Source organism: Melospiza georgiana, chromosome 1, assembly GCF_028018845.1.
Source record: "Melospiza georgiana isolate bMelGeo1 chromosome 1, bMelGeo1.pri, whole genome shotgun sequence".
In the NCBI taxonomy this organism is placed as follows: Eukaryota; Metazoa; Chordata; class Aves; order Passeriformes; family Passerellidae; genus Melospiza; species Melospiza georgiana.
The window spans coordinates 146,709,238-146,731,443 of NC_080430.1; the positions used below are offsets into that span (position 1 = coordinate 146,709,238).

At 42.4% G+C, this 22,206-nt stretch overlaps 1 protein-coding gene across 1 annotated transcript in view; it reads left to right on the forward strand.

The window, feature by feature from the left end:
* The first annotated feature begins 21,760 nt into the window (after nt 1–21,760).
* CCN4 (cellular communication network factor 4) overlaps nt 21,761–22,206 on the forward strand; it is a 35,186-nt gene continuing 34,740 nt past the window's right edge. The window contains exon 1 of the mRNA XM_058029693.1: nt 21,761–21,990. Coding sequence (XP_057885676.1) covers nt 21,943–21,990 — 48 coding nt within the window. The 5' untranslated portion in view covers nt 21,761–21,942. The remainder of the gene's footprint in view (nt 21,991–22,206) is intronic.

The following is a 22,206-nucleotide window of genomic DNA, read 5'->3' on the forward strand; positions in this document are numbered from 1 at the left end:
GGAGATTTTAATCCTGATTCTTGAGCAAATTTTTGTTATTAATAAATATTCAGTAACAAGAGCTGTGAGATTCTGGAGAGGTTTTTTTAGGAAAAAAATATATTCACAATGCAATAAAGAAGACAAAAGAAATACAGAAAATCTCTTCTGGAAAAACATGTTTATGGCATTAAAGCAAATATAATTAATCACAGATGAATCATTTGCCCAAATAAATACAAATCCAAGAAAAATAAATCATAGAATCATATGTAAAAACTCTCCATCCTATTCCCTATAAGTAATGATCCAGAAACAAAAATAAAAAGAGGACAAAAAATGTTTGCCCTTAGCTAGTCTTACAATGAGAAAAAAAGAGATTGACCCTTGGGTGTTTCCCCTTGTCATCACATCTGATGATTAGATCTTTCATGGTTTCAGTCTGTGATGGACCTCTCATCCCATGACTGGGCTTGTGCTTTATTTTGGAAGCCATGAGCTGCTTTGGTTCCAGTAAACCCCCATAGCTTTGTCAGAATTGCAAGCTGGCAACATAGGTTCTACTTTTGAACTTCAAGTCTGTATTTCATTTCAGGACAAAAGCTTATTTTAGCCGTCATGGGGCTTCAGTTGAGTAAAAAAACATTGCCTGCCTTCCCACCCTTGTTAAACACTTCCTAGTCATCCACAGGTTAATTTTTTATTACATTCTGCCATAAGAGAAGAGACATTCTAAACCCCAGAACACAAAATATTTCATCACAGTTGTTGCTGTGCATTCACTCTGCAGGGACAGAGGGCATCTTGTGTGAGGAGCAGATGCTGAACATTTAAAGATGACAACTTAGATAAAAGTTGCACTCTACACATCAACATTTAGCCAGCACAGTCCCCTATTTCAGTGTAACAGACATTCCATCATCCCACCAAGCATCCCAACCAGTGCTTTTTTTAATTTATATTTTTTTAAGGAGGAAAGAGAAGGAAATATTTTGTAATTATGGAAGGAAAGTTAACTGTGAAAGGGGAACATAAATTATCTGTGCTGCTGCAGAACAGTCTTAGCTCTTTGTCTTGTGAGACATCTGTGATGCAAATATGGTGGGGGAGTGAGCACATCCATTCCTGGCAAACCCACCTCTCTTTGTCTTATGTCCTGTAAAAATGGGAGCCTCAACTCCATGAAGTAACACTGCCTCATTACATAAGAGGAGGCCTTAATAAAGGGGAATAGACCTAGCTGTGCCATGGTCATACCTCAAGGTTAATTGCCAGCACCAAAGCTGTTCCAGGTTTGTCCATGCCACCCAGCTCTCCCCTCCACGTGTGAGTAGCAGCCTGTTGATGGCCTAGGGGTAGGCTGGCTTATCTGCCTCAAAAACAAATCCACATTAAAGCTCTGGGGTGTTGCTCCTTGTCCTAGTCAGTTCAAAGCATATCCCAATATCTACAGGCTATGTGGTTGTCACTTGATGTAGACACAGCTTACAGACCCTTGCAAAATGGAAATTAGCTTCAAAATTGAAATTAATTTCTGGGGGCAGAGGTCTGTGGCAGAAAATGTCACTCACTGAGGAAGCTGCCAGAACCAAGATATTCTAACTTGGTTATAATAATTGTTTATTACATTGGGTTCACACGGGGCACAAATTTCTAGCAAAATGTATACTCTCTGTACAAAGATGCCCTTGGTTTTGGGAACCCTCACAGGTATAGTGGTTTTCCCATGAGCTGTCTGTCTACAGCTCAGCAGCTTGGCTGGGTGTGCTTTGGGTTTGAGTTGGATGTGGAAGGGTTAATTCTCTGTGTCTCTCCTAGCCATGTTGTAGAACATGGGAAAAGAAAAACACTGTTTCTGTAAAAACAAATACAATTGTCAATAAAAGCTAAAATAGCAGCAAAGCAAATTTACAAATCCAAACATTTTACATTTAGATGGTATTTAATTTGCCATAAACTTGGGTTGCCCTTAAAGAAGTGTGTGTGTGGCAAATACCAATTTACAATGAGCAGTAGGATGTCAGTGGATGAACTATAATCTTGGACAAGGCCAGATGAACCAGGCACTAACAACAGCAAGGGCAAAATTTCAGCTGTTCTGCTGTGCTTGTCTGGGATGTGCTGCTCACCAGGGCAATGCCAGACTCAGGCTGCTCATCCTGGAGTCCCAGAGCAGTGTAGGGTGGAAGGGAACAGAAGAATCTCCTTGTTCCAACCCCTCCTGCCTTGGGCAGGACGTGTCTCACTAGCCCAGGTTGCTCAATCCCTGCCCAGCCTGGTGTTGAGCACATCCAGGGATGGGGCATCCACAGCTTCTCTGGACAACCTGTGCCAGTGCCTCACCACCCTCACAGGAAAGAGTTTCTTTGTACTTTCTAATCAAAATTTGCCTTCTTTCAATTTAAACTGGTCTGAGCTCACACCTTATGAAAGTAATGCACACAGGCCAGGGAGAAGGGTACCCTCTCTGTGAATTCCAGTATCAAATGTACATCATGTCCTGCTCACAGGACTGCACTGGAGCAGCTGGGATACTCTGGATACAGTGTCTCTTGATCTCTAGGGAATATTTTTGCAATGCTCCCCATTACACCAAAAAAATGTTTACCAGTTACAGATCTGCTGCCTAGAGACATATGCCCAAATATGTTTTATTTAGTTTACTGCCTGGACTGAACATCCTCAAGCAGGAAAACAGCTGGCCAAGGTTCCTGCAACTTTCAGAGAAGGCTGGACACCTGGACAATCCTCATTAATTAATAATGAACTTCTCTCTGAAAGCTTCTCACTCCTTTTTTGCTTTCTCTGTCTTTCTCATCCTCTGACAATGTAGGTAGCCTCAAATCAAAGTTAGTTGGGCTAAATGTGGACCAAAGTGATATTTCAAAGCCACCTAGAAACCTTGTAAGAAAGTCCTGTCTCATAAGACCTTTGTTTAGTGCTTTGTCTTTGTATGTTGTAGTGGTAGAAGGAAAAAATCAAGCAGTAATCTTAAACAGCTCTGCTAATAACATTGCCATATTTAGGCTGCCCTTGAATTATTTCAATGTTATTGTAAAAGCTGGAGTCTCCTGCCCAGAATGCAGTAGTCAAATAACATTAAAGATCACTCAGAGCTCATAAAATACTTTCAGATTAACCCAAACTGCCTGGGTGTGGGGGATTCTTGAGTCCCTGAGGGATCTCACTGTGAGCACAACATGAGGCACATCCTGTAATATTTGAGCACTGTGGAGGGAATTAGGGGTAAGCTGGAAACCTTAATTAGGCATTTTCATTACAGTCATGGGCTGCAGCCAGGCCTACAATGTTATTTAAACATAAGGTTTGTGGGTTTCTTTTCCATGACCCTTTTCCAAGGGAAATGATGGGATTCAAGTAACAGAGGATGCTTCTTGCAGTGTGTAAAGAGTATGATGCATCTCAAATAGCATTCCCATTACACATTGTGAAAAAAACAGACTTTTTTTGTTGTTATTTGGATGGCTGTTGGGGATTTTGGGGATTCCAGGGTTCTTTCACCATTTATGGACACTGGTATATTCTATACTACTGGAGGTGGCTGCTTAGTGAAAGATCAAGTGGGTTATTCAACTGTGTTAGACATGGATTAAAACATGTTGTTTACTTATTTCAACTTTTAAAATATTTATTATGAATAATCTATGAAGAATGAAAAGATTAAATCTCTTTTAAGCCTACAGAAGTAGACACAGAAGGCTCAGATGGGAAGACTTCATAAGTTGCATGGGCAAGGACATTTCAGGCTGCAGGTGTATTAAATATATTTATTATAGCCATTCAAGGGTGAATATGGACCCAGCCAGACACAAATGGTGCAGGAACCACGTGCCCACATCATTCAGGGCTGGCACTCTCTGTTTGTTACAGTGCTCAGCAGTGGCACTGGTGTTTTCCTGGCATCAGCTGCTCTGTGCCCCTGAGATATCCCTGCCAGCCCCTGGGCTTTGGTTCTGCTTCAGCTGCTTGGAGCAGTTTGTGGAGCACCGTGTGGACCAGGGGTGTTTGGTGGAATGGGCCATCATGACCTGCCTTGCAGGAATGCCTGTGTTGGAGGATGCTGCAGGGCTGGTGTGAGGCTTGGAGCTGTGCACATTGCAGATTTACTGTTCCTGTTTTGTGGGAAGGACCTTTGAGCTGAATTGTGCCCCATGACAGGTTTTGTTTTTCAGGAAGAGACAGTTCACTCCAAAAGAAAGTGCAAGTTACAATCAGTGTTAAGTGAAAGTGTATGAACAGGGGACTGGACTTGAAGGTATGTTTTGGGTGGTGTTATCTGACAGAGGGAAGGTATCCCCAGTATTCAGTAAGGGAGAGTGGGAACAGGCAAGTACCTCACTCAGGATTGGGTTCAACCAATACGTGATGTGGCTCTTGCTGGTGTCATTCATATTTTGCATTGTGCAAGCTGAAATCATCAAAACAAGAACTTAAGCGTGGGATTAGTAAGTGGCCTCAGCAAAAAAACCCAGAGAGACAAACACAGAACTTTAAGTTGATAACATGTTGTTTGCAACTCCTCAAGAGAATTTCCAATAAAAACATATTTTCCAGCATCTTCAGAACAAGACCCATTAAAAAACATTCTGAGGACAGTAAGGAAATGCAGCCATGAGTTTAAGCTTCCTATACAAATGTTCAATCTGCAGTTAATTTGAATGACTAAAGAAATCACATTTTCTAGTAGTTTCCTATAAAGTGTTCCAGAGTTGACGATCGCAGCTGGTGGCACTCAGCCCTTGAAAGATCAGCCAGTGATAGCTTTATGGAGAGGAGCATCCTCTGCCAGGAGCAATCCCATCATCTGCAAAGGAATCCTCCACAGATTTCAGTGGCCTCCTCTGCTCCCTGTGTCTCCTGCAGTGCCTTCACAGCTGGTGGATCACAGCGTGCTCAGCAGCAGCCTCAGCGGCAATGCAGCATAAGATTTGAGCAACGCAAATATTTAACTTAACCTTGTCATAGCACAGGGAGAGTTATGGAGATATTTGTCAGACTTCCTGCACTGTTCTAATCTTTCTGAGAAATGCAAGAAGACCTTTTCTGTCTGCTGGCCTTAAAAGTTTCACTGCAAGGAAGGCCAGGGTTAAGAGATTTGCCTTTTTCATTTATTATGTGGAATTCCAGATGTATTTGCCTTAGCTAAACTTTATTAATAAAACCAGCATTTTTCTGTCCCAGGTGATTCTTAAGAATATTCTGTGAGCCTGTTAACAATGAATGTGTGGCCACATACATTCATGTTTTACACAACATATTCTGTGTCAGTAAAACCCCACTGACAGGAGCAGAGACATAAAAGCAGGAGGCAAAAAAAGACAAGATCTCTGTGTAGACTCACCTGTGCCCACCACATCAGGCTCAGCACTGCTCAACACCTGCAGGCTGTGGCTCAGAGGTTTCCTGCAAGGCTTCAGAGCAGCTCTGTCTGCTGGTGCTGCTGAGTGAGGAGAATGATGCAAAAACATTGTGGGATTCTTCCCTTGCCACAAAAAAAGGAGAAATCCATGGGAGCAGCATATTAGAAAACCAAGTAAACAAACAGCAGTGTATGAAAAGAAAGCTGCTTTCTTCCTTCAGTAAAAATACCCAGATTCTTGGGAAACTGCATATTAAAAAAGCAAACAAACAAGGGGAAATATGCAGATAAAAACCTTTTCATTGCTAGTTAAGTCCTCAACAGTTAAGAACATCAGATTTGTGATTGCATCTGCAGTCTTCACTGAACTCTTCTTAAACATAGATATTAATTATACAGTTTATTTAATGTTATCTGTTCATTTTTAAAGGACAAATGCAGAGAAAAAGTTGAAAGTGGTCACACAACCAGATGGTATCAGAGGTCAGCCGGTGGCCTGATTATCCCAGTAACCAAACCAATACCCTGCTCTGATGCCTTCTTGCAGATGCTTTAACAAAATCACCAAAAGATTTCTTGTACTGATTTGTATTTTTTAGCTATTATTTTTGGATGTGTCTGTATACTGGGAGTTTCCTCCTGAAGTTTCAAACTCTCTTTGTCACTTGTTCAGCATTTCTCATAGCAGAAATGGAAACAGTGATGTTTGCCCATAAACTCAAGTATCACAATTAAAAATGCACTAAAAGAAAGGAAAGCAAGAGTCATCAGGGATAGCAGCTGGACTTTATTGATAAAATGGTGTTAAAACACCAGAAAAGAAAAAAACCCCACGCTAGTTAGTTAGAAGTACAATTGGCAAGTAAATGCAGTAAGTGCAAAGAATTAAAAAATAAAACAATATTGCAAATGGAAAGGTTGGGGATATGTTTTGGGATTCCTCTCTGATTAAGTGGTTGATAAGAGAAGTTGGACACTCATCAGGGTTTGAAGGGCCAAAGGCAAGAGGAAGGAGGGGTTTTCTGAGTGCATCAGGAACAGCTCAAATGCCAGCAACAGCGAAGGTGGCATGCTGCCAGTCTGTTTTGGAGCTGAGGGGTGACACAGACACACTGAGATCACATGAGGATGACAAACCCCCTCCTGTGCCTGCAGCGCTTCAGAGAGCAAGGAACAACAGCAGGTCTGGATAACTTGGACTCAGGCACCTTAAAGTGAAGCTGGTGTCGTGTCTGGTTCTTGATGTTCCCTTTTAATCTCACAATGCTGGGGAGGCTACAAATGGCTGGAAAAATGTTCATTCTCTGCCAATGTTTGTTGGAGACAAGCAAGACCATGCAAAGATAGGCTTGAAGCCAACAAGTTATTTGTATTAAAAAGAGACATGTTCATAAATCAACAATAAGGCTCAAGGCTAGGACTGCAATTAATTACAGTTAATGACATCTTAATATGAAAATGGCTCTTATTTAACAGAACTGATACTTTGTTTATGGCAGTAAACTGCATAGCTCGAACATCTCTAGATATTTTAGGATTTTAGTAGCACATCATTTTCTAAATAAACTATGATAAAATATGCCCTATAAAACACAGAAGCACAAAAATTAATGGATTAAAGAACCATTTAACTATCAGTTATTAATATATTTACTTTTTTTAGTGAGTAGATTTTATCAAGCAATAGATCTCATAGTGGATCTCACAGAGGTTGGTGCAAACCCAAGTTTTTATCAACAACTTTGGGGTTGAAACCTGACCTTTCCAATGGCATAAATCTTGTCAGACTCCTAATTTTTTCCTGTGCTTAGGCAGTAAGCAAGAGGTGATGAAACATTTTGTAAATTAGGGCCATTCAAAGTAAATGCAAGTGAATAAAGATGGCAGGTGAGTCCCAGAAGCACAAACCAAAGCAGACCTAAAGATGGTACTGGATGCACAGATTAATTTGAACCTTAAGAACGATGCTGGGGGAAATGACATTGATGTGGTCATCAGACTTACACAGGGGAGAAAAGTGAGTAAGAGAAGGGATGTGATTTCTATCTGGTTTTGTAGCAGCAGTGTGTAGTGGAGTACCACACCTTGGCCTGATAGCTCTGTTTTTAAAGGGATGCTGAAAAATTACACAGAACCTGAGAAAAGCCATTAAAAAAAAAAAAAAAAAACCAAAAAAACAAAGGAATAGGGCAGCAAGAAAATATCTCACAGTGAAATAAGCAAATTATTAAAAAATTTGGCTTCTGTAAGGTACTAGGTAAGAAGAATGAGATGCTTCTTGGAGGCATGGAGAAAACACCAAGAGAATACAGAAATTATCAGTGCAGAATACAAAACTATCAGTAAACATGAGGCAAGCCTACGGTCGAGGTAAGATCATCCAGTCTCAGCAAAGGCAGACTGATGGGATTGCTGAAATAAGTCAGCAGGAGTAGTGGTGGCTGCTCAGTCTCCCGCTGTTTCCAGATATGGCTGGAGGCTTTTCAAGGTAATCTTTTAGCATGATCTGATTGCAGGCTACTGAGTGATATTCTGTGACTTACAATTCACAGAAAGGTGGTCTTAAATCCTGTAAAAATGTCCCTGCTCTGAGCAAGTAATGCATAATATATATCCATATATTACTGTACAGAGATTTCAGAGCCCACTTCATTCATATGTGTATCATAGGCATATCTTGGTTTTTAACAAAGGATTATGAAGCAGGATATATGAGTTCTCCAAATTGTCTCTGTTCTTTTTGACCTATTTTTCTTCATTTATTGATAGAAATCAAAGCATGTCCAACCCGGCCGGTAGCTCAGATTCCCATGTACGTATCTGGCATTGCATATCCATCAATGAGTCATTTCCACCACCTAGCAAATTTCCTCATGGAAACAAAAATCAAAGAAACAAATTCAAATCCCCAAACCATTCAGTTCCATGGTGGAAGGATGACTTCTGCAGATTCCTACAGAAGTCAGTGAGTGGTTCTGAGATCAAGCAGTGCCCATCTCTCTATGTGCCCAAACCAATCCAGGCTCCCCGTGTGGTCAAACTTTGAGCCACGTGGTCCAGTGGAAGATGTCCCTGCCCATAGCAGAGGGGTTGGAATTGATGATCTCTGAGGTGCCTTCCAACCCAAACCATTCTGTGATTCTGTGACTGTGGTTCCATGAACAGCCAAGCAGTAATGTGAGGCTGAGGGAATGGTTCATGTTTATTGTATTTGTGGGGTGCCCCGTGGCAGGAAGGAAGGATGAATCTGACTCCATGTTCTCAGAAAGCTAATTTATTATTTTATGATAATATATTATATTAAAGAATGCTATACTAAACTATACTAAAGAATACAGAAAGGATACTTACAGAAGGTTAACAAGGTAATAATAAAAAACTCGTGACTCCTTCCAGAGTCTGACACAGCTTGACCCTGATTGGCCAGTGAGTCAAAACAATTCACACAAAACCAACAAAACAACCACCTGTTGGTAAACAAATCTCCAAACACATTCCACATGTGAGCAAAACACAGAAGAGGCAAATGAAATAAGAATTTGTTTTCCTTTTTCTCTGAGGCTTCTCAGCTTCCCAGGAGAAGAATCCTGGGTGAAGGGATTTTTCAGAAAATATGAATGTGACACACTTTCAGCAGTACACACCTGTCTATGGGTGGAAAACCTAGCCCATGAGCTCCCCTGGCTCAAGGGGCTGTGAGTGCAGAGCAGACAGCTCAGGTGAGCCTCCTACCATGGCAGATGTCATGAACACACTTTTATTTGTCCTACAGATCTTCCCTGTTGCTGAGGGTTTGATATGAGTGCCATAAAAGGCCAAACTGAATGCATTGCTCTGGCCTGTCTGGCAATTACTCTTATTTCATATGGTAAAGGAAAATTGATGTCTCTGTTATTTTAGGATACAGCCAAGCAAATTACTTCAACACATGAATAAACTGCATGCAAAGAACTTCATTCCATAGAAACTTTGTCCAAACTGGGGGAAGATGGGTTTATATCTCTACCACTGTAAAACTATCTTAGATGAAAAATTATTCTAAAAAATTGAACATTCTATTTTGATGCAGCTCTACCTGTCACTTGCTTTTTTCCCCTTTTTGCTCTTATCTGACATTGGAGTTAAGCAACAGCTCCCAGAATTCTGGCCAACTGCACATGGTAATGTGATGATGAAATATAATTTCTTCTCTGTGGTCCATATGTGCTAAGACAGAGACTATGCAGATATGCTGTATTTATAAGATAATGACAATATTTCCTAAAGCAGTGCAATTTTTTACTGCTTGTGCTGGGTTTCAAGTCATTACCACATCTTTCATGCAGTATTTCCCTAACCTCATGATTAGTAGGGTGAGTGCAAGGAAATACTGCAAGGAATTGCTAAAGATGAGAGTCATTTATACAAAAAGTCCTTTTCTTCCCCCTGCTTACAACAAGAGAATGTGGCAGTCACATAATGTAGAGTTGACCTCAGATCAGCATGTGCAGAATGTCAGGGATATTCAGCTCATGTACTCAAGCTCACTGGAAAGGCAGCTCTCAATGGGGCAGCACTGCCAGCAGTGCAGCTGGAGGAAGGCTTGGCCTGGATCCCAAATTCAGGGTCACAGGGTCACAATCCCCCACACAGTGACAAATCTGAATCCAGGTTCAAGTGCCAGGGGATGCTGGAAGAAGAGAGTTCTGCTGCTGTGTCCAGTGCTGGTTCCTGTCAGATGCTCCACGTTAGGTATGAGAACAGCACAGCAAACAGAAAGAGCAGCTGAGGATTTGGTGTGCAAACTTCTGAGAGCTTGGCCACTCTGCATGGGCAGGGACAAAGCTGCCTCCAGACACACATTGTATAAACACCTCCAGTTCGTAAAAAGGTGTAAGCAAGCAAGCACCATCAGCTGTAACCTGCCTCTCACCTTGAGCCCACCCCAGTGGGAAAAGTTGGACTGTGTGATCCAAAATCCCCTTGACCATTATGCCTATGATTTTGAGTTGTGCCTTTCATACAGCAGAAACTACTCTCTAAATGCTGGATTCTCCAGGGAGCTCCAGCTCCTTTATGCTGCTCTGGGGAAGCAGAGCAATTAGCTGCTTTAGCTTGCTTTACAGCTGCTCCGTGTCCCTGGGGCACTGCAAAGGGCTTTGATGCATTTTCTCCTGCAAAGCCCAGGGCATGCTAATGGTAGGTGTAGGAATAGACATTCCCATCTGGGACAAGGCAACAGAATCATGCCCAAGAACCTTCCAGAGACCCCGAGCACACTGAAGGACACTGAGCTTAGCATTAGCTGAGGAAGCAGGAGTATACATTTTATGGAGTTTTCCACATAATTTGCCAAAAGTCTCACTTCCAGCTAAGAATTGGTACAGAAAATGCTGCTGGATGTGCAAGAACTAGCACGTGTGTGGTTTAAGGGATAAGCTGTGGAAAAAACTATATCATTGGGGGCTAGATTTGAGATTTATATGCCCATTACAACTCCTTGTTCCATGCTGTAATAATATTTGATTATCCTGCCAGCCTGCAGCCCAAGATCATGAAAAGTTCATGCATAAGAAACATGTGTTTTAGCATTCATGACAATAACTCAAACAACAGATAATTTACTCCAGCACTTTCTTCACCACGGTCCTCCACAGGACGGCACAGTGGAAACAGCTATTCCTCAGCAAGTACTTGCATCTCCCACGGGAGGGGACAGAAGAAATGCCAGATTTGGGCTTGTTAGTGAGGATGTGTCACCATTCTGAGCAAAGGAGCAAAATTTTGAGAAAACATGGGAGAAGGATGTGAATTTGAAACCACTGAAACCACTAAATATCCTATTTCTCTTCAAAATTCCCATGCCTCAGTTTCCAAGGAAGGTGTAAAAAAGAGACATCAATAATTGAATACAGAGGGTTGACACTTTCTGCCATTTAATGGTGCAACTCTTTCTTAGGCACCTGCTTCCCAATCCAGTGCAATACTGAGGTTTCTCTGCTTGCAGAAGAGATGATCCCAAAATATTTCTTCTGAGCAACCTCATCCTGGTGGAAATGATTGTGCAGAGGATCCTGGTTTCCCGCAGTCTCCAGCTTGGAGGTGAATCACAGCCTACCCTGGTATGGACTGGCAATTCCAGGCATCAGGCAAATGCTCTATGAGGACATGCAAGAAGTGGAAGCTGGGTCAGTTTAATGAAGATGCCTATGAAAGAATGGCTGGAGCATACAGGGACAAAATCATAAAGGCCAAAGCACAAAATTAAACACAACTTGCAAGGGATGGTGCAAGATAGCAAAGAGCTTCCTACTAATATTTCAGCAGAAGGAGGAAGATGAAGGAAGAAGCTGGTCCTTCACGTAGTGAGGAAGAACAGCTGATACTGCCTGGAGGGCTGAAGTGGTCAATGCCTTTCACCTTTCAGCCTTCACTAAAACTGCAGCGAGCCTATAACATGGTAATACCAGTGAGGGGAGAGGAGTAATTCAGCTGCCAGCAGGCAGAAGGCAGCTAAGGGGTTTCATTAAAAGCACAGATTTTTTGTTTTGGTTCAAATTTCAAAACTGGCTACCCACTGTCTTGAAGGATATGTGAGACCTAGGAGGGAGAGAAAAGGGCAGATTTGGGTCTGATGTTCTGAAGGAAAGGGAAGAGCTAGGGAATTATCAGCCAATCTGCATACTGTCAACACCTGGAAAAAATACTGAAACAAGTGAAGCAGACCATTTTGGAACACTCTGAAAGTCAAATCATGATTAAAAGAACACCAAACTTGACAGATCTTGAAGGTATGGGAGACAGAGTATATACTGTAAAAGAAGGTGAAGTTGCTGTGGTGTGATTTCACCTTGACTGTAGGAAGGCTTTTGCTAATATTTCACATGAAATTTGCTCAAGTGAATTGGAAAGCTAATCCAGATTCCATCCTGTAGTGTCCATGGCTATCTTCAGCAGGGGTTATCTGTGCTGCCCCCTTGTCCTGGAGGAAAAGCTGGAGGGGGGCTTTGGAATGTAGGCTGGGGTCTTGCAAAATCTGCCTTGAACAGCAGCACATAAGGGCTGCACCGCTGATGATGCAAATCCAGGTTTGAAAATAAAAGATCCCATGGAGATCCTATGAAGGAATTATTTCATAAAGACATTGAGGAGAACAGCAGGCATGGAGCTGCATCCTGTTTTTCCTCTTCATGTCTGCAGTCAGCTCACTCAAGGCTGAGGACCTTGGCCCTGCTCTCAGCCCATATCCTTCCCTGGTCCAAAAAACCTGCAGTCCTGAGGCAGGAGAGAGCTTGTGATGGCTCCCACCTGAGGAGGTTCTTGCCAGGAGCTGTGCTCCATCTCTGGTACCCTGATGGAGGCCAGGCCTCTCCACCACCCACGTGGACACTTTTCCTGGGCACATTTCAAGAGCCCTGACCCAGCACATGGTGAATAAATAATGCCAAGAGGTTTTTAACAGATGAAAGCTCTCCTGACTTGGTCACCTTACCTGTAATCTCAGCAACAGCTTTAAGCATCAGATGGGTCAGATATTTTTCTTTCTGAGTTTCCTTTGGAAGGTGACAAAAGATGAAGTCAACAGTCCCCACTGTGCAAAGAAAAGAGTGATTTTCTTGGAGAAAAACAAAAAATCAAACAGACAAACACCAGACACCATGCTGGCCACAATTTTTCCTCAATTGAACTACAGGCTTTTCCCTCTGGATATTTTTCCTGTGCTTAAACCCAGGGATAACAAATGCAGCCTAAGAAACACAATGTGGTGGATCCCCTATGAGGTCTCACACAGTGCCCCAAAATATATCTTCCTTGTCCAAATTTCTTTTGGAAGCCTGTCCTGACTGAATATTTGCAGCCCAGCTGTTCCTCAGGGACTCAAAAGCTTCAGGTGTGATTAAAGGGAGATGGACCAAAGTCATATTAAAAGGAAAGAAGTATTCCCAGAACCCAGGAGATCCTGAGTTCAATTGATGAAGAAGAAAAACATTTGCTGGATCAAGGCAGACGTAACTGCACCAACATTTCCCCTGAGCATGTGGGGTCAGTGCTTTGATGCAGCCTGATCTTCTCCTTCTCCTTCTTTCTCCTTCTCCTTCCTCCCTTTCTTCAGGTTGAATACAAGTCTATATCATGTCTTCTGCTCCAAAAGGGTGATAAGAGAAGAGGAAGGAAAAATAAGTCCAGAGGGAAACAGCGATCACTGTGTGTGATGCTCTCAGACCAGGAGAAGGTGGAAAGTTTTATCACACTAGGCAGGGATGGAAAGAAGTAGAACTGATCACAAAGATCAGAGCTCAGGGCAGTGATTCTGCTCTGGCATCCCAGGTGTGATACATCTTGTGCTCTGGTTCCTTTCTTTGCCTTGGGTTTGTTGTGTTGGCAACAGTATCCAAATAAAATTAAGAGACAAAGACATAATGCTCCCAATTTTGTAAAAATGACATTGAATGCCAGCAGATATTGTGATGAACACCTTCCAGGGCATGGAAAAGTAGTTTATTATCTTCACTGTAATATTTTTTTAATGCTTCAAATACAATTATCAATGGTAATAAAAATGTGAATATTCTGAATGATCTCCTTTTAGACCTCCTTCTGCTGAGAAGAGGTCTAAAAGAGCTCACATCATCAGACCCTCAATTTATTCATCTTCTTGAGAGAGAACCACTCTATATCTACTGGAAAGTGGCTGTATCTTTGCACTTTGAAAGCATCCAGGCAGGAATTGGGAATGGACTTAATATTTTACTTCCTAAGTTAGTAGTGTGAAAATGGATACCTTTGTTTTCAACTCTTTTGCTTTTATAACCAAGATCAAATTAAGAACAAAAATTGGCATGAATTGGGAGAAGAGGAACTGTAGAGTTCTGCTTGCAAGAAATAAAAAATAAAAATATGAGAACCTGAGAGCACGTGGGCCATGTGTGCCTAAAGTAGCAGTATTTTTGTGAGCATTACATCAATAGCAGCCACTTTCCCCACAGATTTGTGTCTGGAGGCTGACTGCAAACTGCAGCTGAAGGTGTTTTCCTGCAGACTGGCAGGTCTCAGCTGTGTGGCTTCTCTGGCTCTAATGGTGTGTGAATAAACAGCTCACTTTTCCCAAAAGTGTCACACTCCAGGGGCCTCTCTTATCTCCCTCTGTGCCTCCTCTCACAGAGTGGAGAGATGGCATCATCAAGTGAGATACCCATCTTTCTGACATAATTTGGCTTGGTTTTGCCCAAAAGGCTCAAAAATGACTGCAAAGGCACACAGACAGACAGACATGAACACGCTCAAAGTGATTGCATAAGCTCCATTTCCCCAGGAAACACAGACTGAAAGTAGCTCTGTTGAAAGGAAAACATTTACTAACCAAATGCCACAGGAAACTTTGAATAAAAAGTTACCAGAGTTAGAATGCAGAATTTGGATACTTGGGCTATGGAGGAAAAATATTTGGTCCTCAAATATTTCATGTTTCAAGCAGGTTTGATCTCTTGGGAATTTATTCATAACTTTTCTAAACGTCTCACAAGGTTTCATTATTATTTCCTTTAATAAGAAAATAGTATGATTTGTCTGATTTATGAAAAAAAAAATTTTAAAAACAACACTTGGGCTGGAAGAGCAGACCTGGTTTCCAACAAAAAACAAGGCAATCTCAGACAGGAGATAGTTCTGTTTTATAGACTTCATTTATTTCTTGTACATTTAAGGCAATTTCATGGGCTTGTTTGATTGGTATTTCCCTCAATCAAATATATGTGTAATCTAACCCAGTCTTGGAAATGCACAGACATATCTACAGTGCTGGGAAGCCTCAGTGTGTGAGTGAAAAGTTCAAAATCTATTCTTCCCTAGAACTGAATTTCCAGGAGAACAGAGGAGATTTCCCTCCTCGTGTAGCCAACTCCATCCCAGAGACTGCAGAATATTGCAGCACTAGTAGAAATAAAAAAGGGCCAGATTAATGTGTAATTTTGCAGTTCTGTGGTCACTGATCTAGAGAATAGAATTGTCAGCATGTGGACATTATCTGCAGTGGGTGACATCATTTTCTGGAGCATGTAATAAAATTGCTTGTCCAGGAGACCATGATAATGAAGCTGACAAACCTACAAAGGGAGCAAGCTGTGCCATTTCAGGAATGGCACAATATTCCTGAATTTCAGGAATGTTTTTGTTAGGACTCTTCATGCTTTCATAGCTTTTTAGCCAATATATTTTCCTCTCTTTTAATGGGCATCAAGAAAAGCATCTGCAGGAGGCAAGCCCAAAGATTAATTCCTCCCCTGCACCTCCTGCATTTGTTCAAACAGTCGAACTAATATTTATGAATAATGCATTGCACCCATGAATGCCACAAATCAATGCAACTCCAAGCACTTCATACTTAAACCAGCTGAGGCTCAGACTCAATATGTATTATTAAGCCAGCTTCTTTTAATGGTCAGTAAACATTATGTAAATATTTCTTTCCCGAAGACTACTTTTCTACAGGAAGAAATTATTAGGAGTTTGTTTGTGTTTCTGGCAGTTTCCTCATTCTTTATGGCCTGTTCATTTTGGTCATTAATTATTTTTAGAGCTTGGTATCTTACTTATGTGATGGTTTTGTGTTTGATTTTTAAAAATTATTGTTATTATTTTTTATTCAAATTTCAATTTGAAAGGTTTGATTAAGTAATTGGGGATTTAAATGCAGATATTAAGACAGACAATTATTCAGGAAAAACACTGGATACCCTAGGGTACTGCTGTTGTTGTTACAAATGCCTGGTGGTGGTTCAAAACCATCAGAGTGTGTGTTTTGCCCACATAATGTCCATCAGGAAGTGATGAGAATTTATGAATGGATGAACACAGTAGTGAGGCTATTGAGGGCAATGAAGAAAATACAATGTTGCTGTCATCAGTAACTGAAAATCTAATATAACACAGATTTGAAAATTGATATGAAGTTATATAATCTTTTATATGGCAAACTACAGTATTTTAATGACTTTTTTCTTAGCTATTGCCATTGGTGCCTGTTCATTTTTGCACAGCTCGGATGCTGTCAGCCAGATTAGTACTGCTGAAATCAAAGGAGTCACACAGATTGACACCAGCTGAAGACCTGTCCTAATAAATCTGACTTTATTTATGGGGAATGAAACCACAGTCATGTCTCCTCAAAGGCAGCAGTCCTGCTTAAATGGTGGGAATAAATTATTTTGGCTGCATGAATGAATTAAATATTGAATGTTCCATTTTTCAGACTTGGCTGCTGCCTCACCTAACTCAGTGGAGCTGATTTACACCAGCTCTTTGGAGAAATGACCAGCTGGTCCTAGAGTGCTGACAGTCAGGCTGGTTTACCTGGACCAGCTGATTTTCTGTTTAGCAGCTGGATGTGTGATCAGCCCCACAAATATTCTGGCACAAGGAGTTCAATCCGCACACAGCATGGTGCAGGCACACTCAGTAATGGAAACCTGGGCTGAGTAACATTCCAAGGTAAATCCCTTCATCTGGCATGTCCTAAAGGACTGAGGGAATTCAGTGCTGGGTTTATTCCCTTAGGCCCTGGAACCTTCTGCATCACTGTATCAGGGGGACACGAGGCTGAACAGCAGCAAAGGAGCTCTTGGCTCTGAATCCAGTGTGATTCCTGTCCATCTTCTTCTTTGGAAAGACTCTTTAGACAGCAAAAGAGTGAGTTTTCCTGCTGTATTGCAGCTTCTTTCACTCAGGTGCCAGGTCTTATCTGCAAAGGCCAGCATCTCTGAAAATGAGATATTCACTTGTGCTGAAGTGGGGCTGGATGAGTGCTCAGATTCTTGATGTTATCAGGACTCAGCTAAAACAGATGGTTACACGCTCTGGTTTGTAAAGCTTTCATATTTCAAAGGCCTAGGCTGATGTAACTCTCCTTCCTATCTCCTAATCAATGTCAAAAAAAATAACAATAATTGATGGTACAGTTTGATTTCTCCACTTCCCTTTCCATCCCAGTTTGTGCTTCCTGAATCCCAGCCTTTCTGGTGATTGAAAGGGATGTCACGTCCATCACAGAGAAAAGCAGAAGTAAAAGCATCCTGGTAGGAAACTAACACAGCCAGTAATTTGGATAATTTAAAAGTCAGATCCATGACTCAGCCTTTACCTTTAATGAGTCAGGAAAGTCCAAGATGGTTTTTTTTCCCCCTTGGACATGTAGGTAGACTCTGATCTCACCTATTTATGAAGGAAATCAGCTACAGACAAGGAGATATCCTTGCCATGCATTTACAAGAGGAAACAGCACCCATCCTCCCTGAGCTCTCTTTCTGTTTTTAGTAGTCCCTGTATTCTTTGGCTGGCTATAGCCTTCAGTAAAAGTGTCAGACAAATCAAGCAGCATAAAATAAATCAATCTATTTCCCAGTTTATTTGTTCTAAGACTGTAAAATGAAGTCAAATTGAGAAACCTGTTTATGTGGCTGAGAGACATAAGGGGTGTATTGAAGAAGAAGTGATATTAAAGCACCAGCCTGAGAGAATCAGAGCTAGCTGGAACTGGGACATGCTGCCTGTTGCCTGCTCACTGAGGATGGCTGTAGAGTGATGGATAGTGCCATGTGCATATGTAATGTCCGTGGAAAGGTAAAGAGGTAAAAGCCATTAAACTATTATATTCAAGTTCCCAAAAAACAATTTGACACTGAGAATTAAAAGCAATGTGGCTTCCTTGTTTTATTAAAGGGAAGAGTCAGCAGTGATTTATGGAACCTTTGCATATTTATATGCTGGAAGAAAGTGCTGAATTCTCATCAGCCAAGCAGACATTGGCAGAAAGATGAAACCAGCAAACTCAGACTGAAATATGGCACAAATGTTTAATAGTGAATGTAACTGAACTCATCAAAACATGAAGTGGATTTTCCATCATTTGAAGATCTTAAATTGAAGTCTTTGAATTAGACAGAGAAGTGTCTTTAGAGGCTTCATTTACTGGGATCAGTACAAGACTCCCCAGGATCAAGCCAGGGTGACACAGGACTGCAGTGATCTCTTTTAGCACTCTCATCCTTTGAGGGACCTGAGACCTCATAGAAGCCCAGGTTTGGGCTGCTGCAGTCAAAGAGCTCAACAAGAGCCAAAATGTCCCTGTCATTTGGGATTTAATGAAATTACATTACACCCAGGCACCTGCAAGTGCTCTGTCACAGACATCTTTTATGAAAAATCCTTTCCTTAGGATTTTTCCTCCTGAGAAGCTGAGAGGCCTCAGGAACAAAATGTAAACATTGATTATCTGCTGCTGTGGATTGCCACAGGTGCATCTGTGATTGGCCCATGTTGGTTGTTTGTAATTAATGGCCAATCACAGTCAGCTGGCTTGGACAGAGAGTCTGAGACAAAGCCTTTGTTATCATTCTTTCCTTCTTAGCTGGCTTTCTGATGAAATCCTTTCTCCTATTCTTTTAGTATAGTTTTAATATAATATATATCATAAAATAATAAATCAAGCCTTCTGAAACATGGAGTCAGATCCTCGTCTCTTCCCTCATCCTAAGACCCCTGTGAACACGGTCACCGTGCCCCAGTGTGCCATACCCACTCAGGAATCACCACCAGAAGGCTGCTCAGGCACCTGGGTGTCCCTGGGGCTGCAGGGCCAGTCCTTGAGCCCTGTCTCATCCAAGCCAAGCCAGAGTGAATGCTTTATCATCACATGACAAACTCTCCGAGTCAGCTGAGGTGGGCTGTGGAGCTTCAAGCAGCAGATGTCCACATCTCAGTGACTTCATCCTTGCTGACACACTCAACCACAGCATTTGCTAAGGAATTCACTGAGGCAATGAAATACACTGGGGAAATAGTCAAAGAGTGGGAGATAACCAAATGTTTTTTGGGAAGAAACCCAAACCAACACAGTGCCATGTTTATGTCATTTCTAAAGTGCTCTTTCCCTTGATGTTGTAGTCTGATACCACGTGAGCTTTGAACTTTTGCTCCTCCATTTGGAAAGTTATTTTTGCCAGACCTGCTATCGTGGCTCCTTTATCTCCAAGGCAGCAATCACAGTCTGTATGAAATATTATCTATCAGATTTACATCTGAGCCTTTTACCCTAGACTAACCCAAATAGTTTCACTTTTTTTTTTTTTTTTTTTTTTTTTTTTTTTTTTTTTTTTTTTTTTTAAAGAGGCCTTTTCACCTAGGTCAGAGGAATTGAACTCTCAAAATGCTACTTTCACTTCAGAGAGTATTAGAGGTTTGGACCCCAAAGTCTGGCACTCAGTAGTGTCCACATGCAGTGAACACCACCTGGGTGACACCAAGATTGCAGGGTTTGTGCTGCAGAATATCAAGAGCGCACAAGGAAGGATGTGCTGGCGACAGCAGGGTGAGAGAAATATTGAAATAGAAAAAGCTGGAATGAACAAACACAGGAGGAAGTGAGGGAAAATGGGGAGGATGTAGAGAAGGGAGAATAGACATAGTTCTGGAGGAACCTGACAGAAAACATAATCCTGATCCTGCTCTTCAGGGTTGTGAGTCCTAGGAAGGGGCTGTGGCAGGGGTGAAGGTGCTGGAGGAGGAAGACAGCTCGTGGAACTTCCTTCAGTTTGATTTAATTCTGTTTGAATCATCTCCCAGAGCAGCTGTCTGTCCAGACAAACAAACCGATCTTTTAGAGCCCTTTGGTCCAGCTGGTGTGAAACCATTACTCTGTCCATGCCACATCCCACAGCATGGATGGGCAGAAGCTGCTGTGTGACCAGGAGTCACTGGAGCAGATTTCTCACCCTCCTCACCCCACTCACTGTCAGCCCCAGCCTTGAGCATTCAGTGTGCCAAATCTGCAGAGCAAACCCCACGTGGCACCAGACACCCAGCAGGGCTGGGAGAGAGCCACAGAATAGTTTGGGTACAAAGGGAATTTAAAGATCAGCTAGTTCCAACCCCCCCTTCTGCAGGCAGGGACATCTTCCACCAGACCAGGTTGCTCAGAGCCCCATCCAAGATCTGAGCCCTTGGTCTTGAACACTTCAATGGATGAGGAATTCACAGTTTGTCAGGAGAACTTGTTCCAGTCTCTCATGATTCTCACAGGGAAGGATTTCTTCCTAATATCTAATCTAAATCTAGCCTTTTTCAGCATAAAGATATTTTTGCTTATCCAGTCCCTACTTGAAGGCCAAAGGACCCTCCCCTGCTCTCTTGGAGCCCCTTTGCATACTGGAAGGTGCTATAAGGTCTTCTTGGTGTCTTCTCCAGGTTGAACAATTCCAACTCTCTCAGCCCTTCCTCACAGGAGAGGTATCCCATCCCTCTGATCACCTTAAGTGACTCCTCTGGACTCACTCCAACAGCTCCATGTCCCTCTTAGTTTGGATGGCTGCTTAGGGTGAGGGGCTGGGAGTGGCTCATCCCAACCCAACCTGGCACAGCTGAGTTCCAGCTGGTAACCAAAGCAGAACAGAAGTTAAGGAAACATCTTAGTTCTAGTTTGGCCATCAGAGTGATTCACCCACCCATCACTGCCCAGCCTCAAGAAGAGAGCTTTGCCTACTTTTAAATTTAGCTTGACACTTATTTTAGCCCATGAACAAACTCTTGCATCTAAGACCTGTGAAGCTGTTTAACAAGGTTTTCCTTCCCTTTGCTAGCACTCATTTTCCTTATAATATTCTATTTTAGTTTAAGGATGGAAGAGACTTCAAATTCTCTCAAATTCAGATTAGGAATGGTTGGGGGAAAGCCTATACCTGTTCCTAAGTAAAAGGGCAAAAATACATTGGACTTTTACTCAGGTAAAATCAGGGCATACGTTTGCAGGGATACAGGCGATCAGAGAGTTTGGGGTGAGGTTTGGGTTCAGGGTGGGGTTTGCACTCCCATGTCCCTGGACAACATTTGTCACGCCCACTGCTGGCACAGGACAGAAGTGTAATAGGGCTGATGCACCCTCCTAAACACTGAAATCGTGGAGGGGATGTGAGGCATGGCAGGGGATTGTGTGATCTGGGGTTGCTCTGTAAAGAGAGGAGTTCCAAAGGAGTTGTCAGACTGCTTCCCACACGGTGTGCAGGACAAATGTCCTTTTGCTCTTCAAATGAAGTCACTCTTTTAAAAAAAATCAAACACATCAAACATCTGTGAATAATTGTACACGTGTCATGTCATTGATTGTAACCAGTAAAGCCAGATCAAACGTTCCTCGCTGTACCAGCCACATTCCCAGAGTCCGAACGCCTTCAGCAGGGTGAGGGATGAGCTCTGAGCCCTTTGGAGCTGAGCTAAAATCGCAGCGGGCTGGATGGACCCGGCGCTGCCGCTGCCCCTTTAAGAGCCCTTTGGCTCACGGCGATGCTCTGAAATGCAGGAGGTGGGACAACACCGCGCACGAAAATGCAGAAGTGAAGGCAGGAAAAGTTTCTCCAGAGGAAAAATGCAGGGCTTGTCCTTCACCGTGACGTCAGGTCTGTCTTTAATAAAATCCCCAAAGAGCTAAGAGAAAAAGGCAGAGTGCCTAGGCTGAGTTGCCGGTTCAGGATTGCTCTGCGTTCCCCAAAGTGGTGTTTTTGTTCAAAACGGCTCTAAATCTGGGTTCAATCAAATGTATTTAATCCCGGCTTCCAGGGATGAGGTGGCTTTTGCCCTGGATTCTAGCAGCAAGCAGCATTTTGCAGGTGAGTTTGGAAACTGCCGGGGAGAGCTGTCTCTGCAAACACACCGGGGTTGGACGCAGGGTGGGCTGGGAGAGCCGAGGGTGCTGCAGAGATCTGGGGAGGTGTGAGAGCAGGGAGGGAAAGGTGAGCTGAGGGGAAAGGGAAAGGGAAAAGGGGAAAGGAAAGGAAAGGAAAGGAAAGGAAAGGAAAGGAAAGGAAAGGAAAGGATGCAGAAGT